Source organism: Salvelinus sp. IW2-2015, linkage group LG11 (assembly GCF_002910315.2).
Source record: "Salvelinus sp. IW2-2015 linkage group LG11, ASM291031v2, whole genome shotgun sequence".
NCBI classification, from domain to species: Eukaryota; Metazoa; Chordata; class Actinopteri; order Salmoniformes; family Salmonidae; genus Salvelinus; species Salvelinus sp. IW2-2015.
Genome location: NC_036851.1, coordinates 9,095,861 through 9,108,373, shown reverse-complemented (window position 1 = coordinate 9,108,373; position 12,513 = coordinate 9,095,861). Strand labels below are relative to the sequence as shown.

Genomic DNA, 12,513 nt, shown 5'->3' with positions numbered 1-12,513 from the left:
CTTACAGTCAGAAAATACACTATTGTCTATTTTAGTATTTACAGTCTATGCGCTTCTGGATCGATAAATAATGTTAAAATATGTCATAAGAAACCTCAGGACACTAAATGTAAATTGTAATAAGTCTGAAAATGTATTTATCGATCCAGAAGCGCATAGACTGTAAATACTAAAATAAGACAATAGTGTATTTTCTGACTGTAAGACAAGAGTTGCCTGCCCAGCTAATGGTCCATCCAAACTACACCTAAACTATATTGAAAAATGTTTGCACGTACAGTATAATAATAGATGTAGCCTAAAGAGAAAATTAAATTGACAATAGTCTGATGGGTCAAATCATCCTACAAAGGTCCATGTAGGCCAGAGGTTTTGATTTGCTATACCCKATTGGAAAGAGCAGATTGTAAGGTTTCTAWTTAACCTGGTTTTGCCAATAAGCTCTCAAAATTGTGTGGATGGGCTCTTTTTCAAAACATAACTATTTCCTAGAATTATCGTGACTCCACGTGTTCTTCATGTGAGTACTGGCGACAATCAGCGATAGCCATTTGGAAAACATATTTATGTTTTATTCTTGTTATATTCCGTTWTATTCTTACTGTAAAATATACACTGAATATACAAAACATTAAGAACACCTGCTCTTTCCATGATGTAGACTGACCAAGTGAATCCAGGTGAAAGCTATGATCCCTTATTGAGGGTGAATGGGTAAGACAAAACATGTAAGTKCCTTTGAACRGGGTATGGTAGWAGGTGCCAGGCGCATCKGTTTGTGTCAAGAACTGCAACGYTGCTTGGTTTTTCACACTCAACAGTTTCCCGTGTGTATCAAGAATGGTCCACCATCCAAAGGACATCCAGACAATTTGGCACACCTGTGGGAAACATTGGAGTCAAACTGGACCAGATGGAATGCTTTCGAACACCTTGTARAGTCCATGCCCYGACAAATTGAGGCTGTTCTGAGGGCAAAAGGGGGGAGTGCAACTCAATTTTAGGAAGGCGTTCCTAATGTTTGGTATACTCAGTGTTGACTGTGTGGTAGGGCAGGGAATTATAACCATGTCATGTCTGCTACATGTAGATTTTTAAAGATTGGCGCTGGAGGGGAAGGCTGCCGCTTTACGGCCTCCTAACCAATTGTGCTATTTTGTGTTTTTTTTTCTCGCATTGTTTGTAACTTATTTTGTACATAATSTTGATTCTACCGTCTCTTATGACCGAACAGAGCTTCTGGATATCAGAACAATGAACACTCACCTCGAACTGGACAAAGATTTTCTCTTTAATGAGTCTGATCAAAGGATATAATGTTGCTACCGGACAAGGCCMAAATCCCCRTCATTCACATGAAGAAAATAAGGRAATACAGAGATTGCAGATCAGGGGGCCTTGTGAGAATTTGTCGATGAGTGTGCAACCTGCCTCTACCATCTGTTATATTGCCCAACGTGCAATCACTGGAGAATAAACTGGATGAGTTCCGTTCGAGACTATCCTACCAACGGGACATTAAAAACTGTAATATGGCCTTTCTAGGGAGTTTTTCCTAGSCACCGTGCTTCTACACCTGCRTTGCTTGCTGTTTGGGGTTTTAGGCTGGGTTTCTGTACAGCACTTCGAGATATTAGCTGATGTACGAAGGGCTATATAAAATAAAATAAACTTGATAATATCTTTTGTTTCACCGAGTCGTGGCTAAACGACGACACAGATAATATACAGTTGGCTGGGATTTCCGTGCATCGGCAGGACAGAACGGCTACGTCCGGTAAGATGAGGGGTGGGGGTGGTCAGATGACACGGATGCTACGCTAAAGGACTGTTTTGCTAGCACAGACTGGAACATGTTCCTGGATTCATCCAATGGCATTGAGGAGTACACCACCTCAGTCACCGGCTTCATCAATAAGTGCATCGACGACGTCGTCCCCACAGTGACCATAMGTAAATATCCCAAACAGAAGCCATTTATTACAGGCAAAATCTGCTCCAAGCTAAAGGCTAGAGCTGCCACTTTCAAGGAGCAGGACTAATCCGTACACTTACAAGAAATCCTGCTATGCCCTCAGACGAACCATCAAACAGGCAAAGCGTCTATACAGGAGTAAGATTGAGTCCTACTAMACCGGCTCTGACACTTGTCGGATGTAGCAGGGCTTGAAAACTATTACAGACTACAAAGGGAAAGCCAGCTGCGAGCTGCTCAGTGACGCAAGCCTACCAGAAGGGCTAAATGCCTTTTATACTCGCATCGAGGCAAGCAACATTGAAGCATGCATGAGAGCATAAGCTGTTCTGGACGACTGTGTGATCATGCTCTCTNGGCTAAATGCCTTTTATACTCGCATCGAGGCAAGCAACATTGAAGCATGCATGAGAGCATAAGCTGTTCTGGACGACTGTGTGATCATGCTCTCTGTAGCCTGTTTTTTTTACCTTTATTTATCTAGGCAAGTCAGTTAAGAACAGATTCTTATTTACAATGACGGCCTACACCGGCCAAACCCGGACGATGCTGGGCCAATTGTGCGCCGACCTATGGGACTCACAATCAYGGCCGGTTGTGATACAGCCTGGAATCGAACCAGGGTGTCTGTAGTGACTCCTCAGGGCACTGAGATGCAGTGCCTTAGACAACAGCGCCACTTGGGAGCAAGACCCTTAAACAGGTCAACATTCACAAGGATGCGGGGCCAGAAGGACATGTACTCAGAGCATGTGCGAGCCAACTGGCAAGTGTCTTCACTTTCATTTTCAACGTCTCCCTGACCGAGTCTGTAATACCTACATGTTTCAAGCAGACCACCATAGTCCCTGTGCCCAAGAAAGGGAAGGTAACCTGCCTAAATGACTACCGCCCTGTATCACTCACATCGGTAGCCATGGAGTGCTTTGAAAGGCTGGTCATGGCTCACATCAACACCATCATCACGGAAACCCTAGACCCACTCCAATTCGCATACCGCCCCACACATGACGCAATCTCAATCACACTCCACACTGCCCTTTCCCACCTGGACAAAAGGAACACCTATGTGAGAATGCTGTTCATTGACTACAGCTCAGCATTCAACACCATAGTGCCCACAAAGCTCATGACTAAGCTAAGGACCCTGGGACTGAACACCTCCCTCTGCAACTAGATCCTGGACTTCCTGACGGCCGCCCCCAGGTGGTAAGGGTAGGCAACAACACATCGGCCACGCTCATCCTCAACACCCTCAGGGGTGCGTGCTTAGTCCCCCCTGTACTCCCTGTTCACCCACAACTGTGTGGCCAAGTACAACTCCAACACCATCATTAAGGTTGCTGACGACACAACGGTGGTAGATCTGATCATAGAAAACGATGAGACAGCCTGTAGGGAGGAGGTCAGACACTTGGCAGTGTGGTGCCAGGACAACAACCTCTCCTTCAACGTGAGCAAGACAAAGGAGATGATCATGGATTACAGGAAAAGGAGGTGCAGCGGGTCGAAAGTTTCAAGTTCCTTGGTGTCCACATCACCAACAAACTATCATGGTCCAAACACACCAAGAAAGTTGTGAAGAGGGCCCGACAATGCCTTTTCCCCCTTGGCATGGTTCCTCAGATCCTCAAAATGTTCTACAGCTGCACCATCGAGAGCATCCTGACCGGTTGCATAACCGCCTGGTTTTTGTATTTTATTATAAACTCAGCAAAAAAAGAAACCTCCTCTCACTTTTAACTGCGTTTATTTTCAGCAAACTTAACATGTGTAAATATTTGTATGAACATAACAAGATTCAACAACTGAGACGTAAACTGAACAAGTTCCACAGACATGTGACTAACAGAGATGGAATAATGTGTCCCTGAACAAAGGGGGGGTCAAAATCAAAAGTAACAGTTAGTATCAGGTGTGTCCACCAGTTGCATTAAGTACTGCAGTGCATCTCCTCCTCATGGACTGCACCAGATATGTTGCCAGTTTCTTCTTGAATGTTACCCCACGTCCTCTCCCACTCCAAAGACACCTCTGCAAGTTCCCGCGACATTCTCCTGGCGGCGGAATGGCCCTACCCTCATCCCTCCGGATCACAACAGGTCCAACGACTAGTCAATGGGATGGAGATTTGGCGCTTTTGTTGGCCATGGAGACAAATCATCTGACATTCCTGTCTTGCAGAAATCAACGCCACAGAACGAGCAGTTATGGCTGTGGCATTGTCATGCATGGCAGGGTCATGTCTAGAAGAGCCTGCAGGAAGGTACCACATCTGAGGGAGGAGGATGTCTTCCCTGTAACGCACAGCGTTGAGATTGCCTGCAATGACAACAAGCTCAGTCCGATGATGCTGTGACACACCGCCCCAGACCATGACGGACCCTCCAAGTCGATCCCGCTCCAGAGTACAGGCCTTGGTGTAACGCTCATTCCTTCGACGATAAATGCAAATCCGACCATCACCCCTGGTGAGACAAAAACGCGACTCGTCAGAGAAGAGCACTTTTTGCCAGTCCTGTCTGGTCAGCGACGGTAGTTTTTGCCCATAGGCAACGTTGTTGCCGGTGTTGTCTGGTGAGGACCTGCCTTACAACAGGCCTACAAGCCCTCAGTCCAGCCTCTCTCAGCCTATTGAGGACAGTCTGAGCACTGATGGAGGGATTGTGCGTTCCTGGTGTAACTCAGGCAGTTGTTGTTGCCATCCTGTACCTGTCCCGCAGGTGTGATGTTCGGATGTACCGATCCTGTGCAGATGTTGTTACACGTGGTCTGCCACTGCGAGGACGATCAGCTGTCCGTCCTGTCTCCCTGTAGCTCTGTCTATAGGCGTCTCACAGTACGGACATTGCAATTTATTGCCCTGGCCACATCTGAGTCCTCATGCCTCCTTGCAGCATGCCTAAGGCACATTCACGCAGATGAGCAGGGACTCTGGGCATCTTTCTTTTTAGTGGTTTTCAGAGTCAGTAGAAAGGCCTCTTTAGTGTCCTAAGTTTTCATAACTGTGACCTTAGTTGCCTACTGTCTGTAAGCTGTTCGTGTCTTAACGACCGTTCCACAGGTGCATGTTCATTAATTGTTTATTGTTCATTGAACAAGCATGGGAAACAGTGTTTAAACCCTTTAAATCTGTGAAGTTATTTGGATTTTTACGAATTAACTTTGAAGACAGGGTCCTGAAAAAGGACGTTTCTTTTTTGCGAGTTTATTTTCTCAAAGTACTGCTAGAGTGTAAAATACACATATTTAGGAAAAGTCAGGGACAGGTGGGTTCAAGGTTTTTATTGAAATTACAAAGTTTGAAAACGGTCAGATTGACCATCTTGGCGGTTCTAGTGTTAAACGTTATGCCTGTGTTTTCAGCTGAACAGAGTGGATCCTCTGTGCCACATCCTGGCATGTGCCCCATCTAACAGTGCATCAGACCTGTTGTGTGAGAGGCTGCTGGGTCACATGGACCCTCACTGTGTCTACCGTCTCTACGCCAGCAGCAGACCCCTCAGCACTGTGCCCCAAAACCTCCTGGTGAGGTTCACACATATTACATGAGGTTGTAGGCCACTTGCATGGTGAAAAAAAGGTTAAACAAATAAATACATTGAGATAACAAGTCTCAACAGATTTTATACTCACTGACATTTCGCTGTGTGTCCTTTCCAATGACTCTCCCTCTCCTCGTTCTTCGGCGTTCCAGAAACATTGTAACTGGGACGCGAGCCAGGACAGCTTTGTGTTTCCCACAAAGGAGGTTTTGATGGGCTACAAGGTCATCATCACCACACTGGTGACAGCAGGACGGTACGGCTCATTTTTACAGTAGAAAGGCTGAATGGTTTATACTGCTTTAAGAACCGATTTGCAGTGTGTAATTACTAAAGTTGTTACATTGTACTTACATGTTGTTACAGTTTTACACAAAAATATATCCTTATTCCTGAGGAAGTCTCTGTTAACCACTGTGTGTTGGTGTTCCTTTCCTAGGCTTGTGTCCGGCGGCATCCCAGTCGGTCACTTCACCCATGTGTTCATAGATGAGTCGGGTCAAGCAGTGGAGCCAGAGAGCATCATTGGGATCGCAGGTGAGATAGATAATACCAGGGGGGGGGAGGGGTACTGCTCATTGTGTGAGCCCTATATTAGATTGTACACCATAGGCCTGGCTTGTGGTCAGTAGGGAACAACTCAGCAAAACGTTCTGTAACAGATAACGAAAATCTGTCATCTTATTGGATAAACTCCTCTATTTCACTATATTTCAAAATGCTTCATCCAGTTTTGGCCCTAGTGAACATGACCATATTGTCTTGCTACTATCCAGTAGCCAATGGCTGTATCTTGTATCCACAGGCCTGCTYCATCCAGAGGAGGGCCAGCTGGTATTGGCTGGAGACCCTCAGCAGCTAGGACCCATCTTACGATCCCCCCTGGCCCTGCAGTATGGAATGGGTAGGCTCTAATACGCAATCAATGAATCATACCCAATGACTATTGTCAATAAACAATCCCCATTTCTGTCATGTCTCATAGCTGGAATATCAGCAAGCTCCATGTACTATAAGCGGGGGGAAAGTAAGGCGGTGCGGTCTGGTGCGGCGTCCCAGCAAAATAAATAGTGGGGGTACGCCATACTGGTAAAACATGACCCTATCACAATAATTAAAACAAAAGAAAACTAGGCTATTACGCCACTTTTTATCATTACTGCATGAAAAAGGAACTTGAAAACGGGTGAGAGAACCTACGCTCCAAAATGTGATGTCGTTCGACGAGAACACTGACATCCTGTCTAGGCAGAGATGAGTGGCCGATACCGAGACGCGCSCGGACAGCAGTGTACGCATCAATTCTGCCCTAATGACATTCGCCAAATGTCATTACACTTTYCTGTGTAACAGATGTCTCTTTCCATTCACCACTGTTTGGAGGCTGKAAATATGTTGCTAGTGGATGAACGTGCACGGGTAGCCYAGTAAAGGAGCCCTTTGAAGTGATTGTTTAACARTCAGATTAAACCATTATGACTGGTTGTGTTTATGCCACAGTGAAAAGTAATACATTTTATAAGTTAAATGACAGATCTTTACGACTATGCCAACAGAAATCCTATTGAATTAATAGGGGTTCTATATGTCATTCTATGATTAGGCCCAGAATTTTTKGGGGGCACACACACAAGCCTGTGCGCATATCGAACGTCCCGTACTGGGRAGAAATTAATTMTTCTTTCTCCCATGACCATAAGATCAACTTTTGTGTATCCCAGGGATTTCTTTGCTAGARAGACTGATGAAAGACAACCCACTGTATCAGAAGGATGGAGATTTTGGACACTTTGACAGTCGCTTTGTGACCAAGCTCCTTCGCAACTACAGGTAACAGCTCTGGGATTTCTTCCATCCTGTTCTTTCCAGTGTTGCTCTTTTGTAACATCGTTTRATTAGATAGTTCTGAGCTCATCTACTTTAACTATTTCCTTTCCCCTCTTCCTTTCTTCTCTTCTCTTCCTCCCCAGGTCCCACCCTGCTATTCTGAAGATTCCCAATGAGCTCTTYTATGAGAAGGAGCTGCAGGTGTTTGCAGACCAGTGGGATCGTGAAACCTACTGCAACTGGGAGCATCTGCCCAAGGAGGTGTGACAGTGTTGTTTTTGTACAGGTTCTGCTAGCACCATCTCTGATTCAAACGTTTTCTTCCATTTAGTGCCTACTGAACATTATTCTGATTTGAGGTTTGTTAGGTGTGTGAGTTAGTGTTGTTACAACTCTCCAGGGTCTCTTCTCCTCAGGCAGCTCAGTAATTATAATGTCAGTGCGTGCCTGTCTGTCTGTCTGTAGCAGGGCTGCTCTCCTTTGACCACAGAGCTATTCCTGAATCYCCATTAACATTAGTAGCAGCATATTTAAAAAAGCATCTCCCTCTTTCTCAAACATGCAGTAACATGCTGTTTTCTGATTTCTTAATGAATATTAAAAAAAATATATATATGAGTGGCCATGTTGCAGAAAGCTGAATCTTAATCATGGGTTAAGTTGTGATTTTTCTCATTTTCCGCGCCGGAAAAGAGATGCCGCCTCGCTTCGTGTTCCTTGAAAATATGCAGTATTTTGTTTTTTTACGTGTTATTTCTTACATCGGTACCCGGGTAACTTAGGTTTCATTACATACAGTCGGGAGGAACTACTGAATATAACGATTAACGTCAACTCATCATCGTTCCTACCAGGAATATGACTTTCCCGAAACGGATCCAGTGTTTTGCCTTCGACCCAATACAATGGATCTGATCCCAGCCGGCGACCCTGTGCGACGCCGAAAAAGGGGAAAACGTGGCGGTCTCGTGGTCAGGCTTCGGAGACGGGCACATCGCGCTCCACTCCCTAGCATACTATCGCCAATGTCCAGTCTCTTGACAATAAGGTTGATGAAATCCGAGCACGGGTAGCATTCCAGAGAGACATCAGGGATTGCAACGTGCTCTGCTTCACGGAAACATGGCTAACTCAAGGGACGCTAACGGAGTCGGTGCAGCCAGCCTGGTTTCTTCATGCATCGCGCGACAGAAACAAACATCTCTCCGGTAAGAAGAGGGGCGGGGGGTATGCCTTATGATTAACGAGAAGTGGTGGATCATTCATAACAACACACAAGAACTCAAGTCGTTCTGTTCACCTGATCTAGAACTCCTTCACAATCAAATGTCGACCGCATTATCTACCCAAGGGAATTCTCGTCAATCATAATCACAGCCGTATAATTCCCCCCAAGCAGACACATCGATGGCCCTGAACGAACTTTACTGACTCTTTGAAACTGGAAACCACACACCCTGAGCCTGCATTCATCGTAGCTGGGATTTTAAACAAGGCTAATCTAAAAACAAAACTCCCAAATTCTATCAGGCATATCGATTGTGCTACCAGGCTGGAAAAACACTAGACCATTTGTTATACTAATTTCCGCGACGCTTATAAGGCCCTCCCCCGCCCCCCTTCGAAAAGCTGACCACGACTCCATTTTGTTGATTTCCAGCCTACAAACAGAAACTCAAACACAAGCTCCCGCGCTCAGGTTCTGTTCAACGGCTGGTCCGACCAATCTGAATCCACGCTTCAAGACTGCTTCGATCACGCGGATTGGAATATGTTCCGCATCGCGTCCAACAACAATATTGACGAATATGCTGATTCGGTGAGCGAGTTCATTAGGAAGTGCATTGACGATGTCGTACCCACAGCAACGATAAAACATTCCCAAACCAGAAACCGTGGATTGACGGCAGCATTCGCGTGAAACTGAAAGCGCGAACCACTGCTTTTAACCAGGGCAAGGTGACCGGAAGATGACCGAATACAAACAGTGTAGCTATTTCTCTCCGCAAGGCAATCCAAACAGCTAAGTCTCAGATACAGAGACAAATCGAGTCGAAATTCAACAGCTCAGACACAAGAGGTATGTGGCAGGGTCTACAGTCATCACGGATTACAAAAAGAAAACCAGCCCCGTCGAGGACCAGGATGTCTTGCTCCCAGACAGGCTAAACAACTTTTTTGCCCGCTTTGAGAGACAATACAGTGCCACTGACACGGCCCCCTACCAAAACCTGCGGGCTCTCCTTCACTGCAGCCGAGGTGAGTAAAACATTTAAACGTGTTAACCCTCGCAAGGCGCAGCCCAACGGCATTCCAGCCGCGTCCTCAGAGCATGCGCAGACCAGCTGGCTGGTGTGTTTACGGACATATTCAATCAATCCTTATCCCAGTCTGCTGTTCCCACATGCTTCAAGAGGGCCACCATTGTTCCTGTTTCCCAAGAAAGCCAAGGTAACTGAGCTAAACGACTACCGCCCCGTAGCACTCACTTCCGTCATCATGAAGTGCTTTTGAGAGACTAGTCAAGGACCATATCACCTCCACCCTACCGGACACCCTAGACCCACTCCAATTTGCTTACGACCCAATAGGTCCACAGACGACGCAATCGCAACCACACTGCACACTGCCCTAACCATCTGGACAAGAGGAATACCCATGTGAGAATGCTGTTCTCGATTACAGCTTCAGCATTTAACACCATAGTACCCTCCAAACTTCGTCATCAGCTCGAGACCCTGGGTCTCGACCCCGCCCTGTGCAACTGGGTCCTGGACTCCTGACGGGCGCCCCCAGTTGGTGAGTAGGTAACAACATCTCCACCCGCTGATCCTCAACACTGGGCCCACAAGGGTGCGTTCTGAAGCCTCTCCTGTACTCCCTGTTCACCACGACTGCGTGGCCATGCACGCTCCAACTCAATCATCAGTTTGCGGATGACACTACAGTGGTAAAGGCTTGATTACCAACAACGACGAGACGGCCTACAGGGAGGAGGTGAGGGCCCTCGGAGTGTGGTGTCAGGAAAATAACCTCACACTCAACGTCAACAAAAACAAAGGAGATGATTGTGGACTTCAGGAAACAGCAGAGGAGCACCCCCTATCCACATCGACGGGTCAGTAGTGGAGAAGGTGTGGAAAGTTTTAAGTTCCTCGGTGTACACATCACGGACAACTGAATTGGTCCACCCACACAGACAGCGTTGTGAAGAAGGCGCAGCAGCGCCTCTTCACCTCAGGAGGCTGAAGAAATTCGGCTTGTCACCAAAAGCACTCACAAACTTCTACAGATGCACAATCGAGAGCATCCTGTCGGGCTGTATACCGCCTGGTACGGCAACTGCTCCGCCACAACCGTAAGGCTCTCCAGAGGGTAGTGAGGTCTGCAGAACGCATCACAGGGGCAAAACTACCTGCCCTCCAGGACACCTACACCACCCGATGTCACAGGAAGGCCATAAAGATCATCAAGGACAACAACCACCCAAGCCACTGCCTGTTCACCCGGCTATCATCCAGAAGGCGAGGTCAGTACAGGTGCATCAAAGCAGGGACCGAGAGACTGAAAAACAGCTTCTATCTCAAGGCCATCAGACTGTTAAACAGCCCCACTAACATTTAGCGGCCCGCTGCCAACAGTACTGACTCAACTCCAGCCACTTTAAAAATGGGAATGATGGAAATTATGTAAAAATGTACCACTAGCCACTTTAAGCAATGCCACTTAATACAATGTTTACATACCCTACATTACCATCTCATATGTATATACTGTACTCTATATCATCTACTGCATCTTGCCATCTTTATGCAATACATGTACCACTAGCCACTTTAAACTATGCCACTTTATGTTTACATCCCTACAGTACTCATCTCATACGTATATACCGTACTCTATACCATCTACTGCATCTGCCATGCCGTTCTGTACCACCACTCATTCATATATCTTTATGTACATATTCTTTATCCCTTTACACTTGTGTTGTGTGTGTAAGGTTGTAGTGTGGAATTGTTAGGTTAGATTACTGTTGGTTATTACTGCATTGTCGGAACTAGAAGCACAAGCATTTCGCTACACTCGCATTAAACATCTGTAACCATGTGTATGTGAACTAATAAAATTTGATTTGATTTGATGTCTGGGTGGTGGAAATGCTCCAGTATTGTTTGCATTCCTGTGGTCTTCTGTGTAGGGGTTCCCAGTGATATTCCATGGAGTGTTGGGAAAAGATGAGAGAGAAGGCAACAGTCCGTCCTTCTTCAACGTGTCAGAGATTGAGGTCCTGGTGGACTACCTCACCAAGTTGATGAAGACCCAGGGCAAGAAGGGCCTGCCCAAACTATCCCCTAAAGACATTGGCATCATCGCTCCCTATAGGAAACAGGTGAGACGTCATCCATGGAGTTAAAGCAACCCATCATTAACTATACCTGATGTGCAGGAGTTTTACCTAAGTTAATCTGCTGTTTTTAACAGGTGAGAAAATCCAAAAAGCTCTGAATTTTGTCAAAGAGTTGAGTCAATGGAAGGACATCAAGGAGCTCAAGGTGAGTCCTGGTTATACATCAGTCTTACAACCTGAGGCCTTTGTTTAGATGAGGCGTTAAAGGTGCAATATGCAGAAATTGCTCCTGGTTGCTAAAATTAAATTGTTCACCTAATTTCAGTTTGTGACAAAACACATTGTACCATCTAATCCGCTGTGAAATATATTTTCAATAACCAAAAATATTGTATTTTCAGCTGTTTGAAGCTAAAACTAACTTAAGAACGGGAGCAAAAAAATAGTGCACATAGAACAGATCTACAGCTTCTTTGACTTTCTTTCAATAGAAGGACATATCTATAACTTACATTTCTATGTGAATTTGGTCAGGTCAACCAAAAAGTTACATATTGAAGCTTTAAGTGTTGATGAAGCATTGTTGTTGTTTCAGGTGGGTTCAGTGGAGGAGTTCCAGGGACAGGAGAGAAAGATCATCATGGGGCTCTACCGTCCGCAGTAGCATCAACTACGTTAAGATGGACCAAGACTTTAACCTAGGCTTCCTCACTAACGAGAAGGTTCCCAGCACTTACCTTTTACTCACTCTTACTCTATATGATGTCTGTGTGTGCCCACATGTGTACGTTTTCTGCCCGCGTGTGTACGTTTGT

General features: G+C 45.8%; 1 protein-coding gene across 1 annotated transcript in view; it reads left to right on the top strand.

The window, feature by feature from the left end:
- Positions 1 to 11,764, top strand: part of mov10a (Mov10 RNA helicase a) — a 24,703-nt gene extending 12,939 nt beyond the window's left edge. The window contains exons 11-17 of the mRNA XM_023995987.2: positions 5,342 to 5,503; positions 5,673 to 5,776; positions 5,960 to 6,057; positions 6,326 to 6,424; positions 7,242 to 7,350; positions 7,491 to 7,608; positions 11,549 to 11,764. Coding sequence (XP_023851755.2) covers positions 5,342 to 5,503; positions 5,673 to 5,776; positions 5,960 to 6,057; positions 6,326 to 6,424; positions 7,242 to 7,350; positions 7,491 to 7,608; positions 11,549 to 11,764 — 906 coding nt within the window. The remainder of the gene's footprint in view (positions 1 to 5,341; positions 5,504 to 5,672; positions 5,777 to 5,959; positions 6,058 to 6,325; positions 6,425 to 7,241; positions 7,351 to 7,490; positions 7,609 to 11,548) is intronic.
- Positions 11,765 to 12,513: the final 749 nt, after the last annotated feature.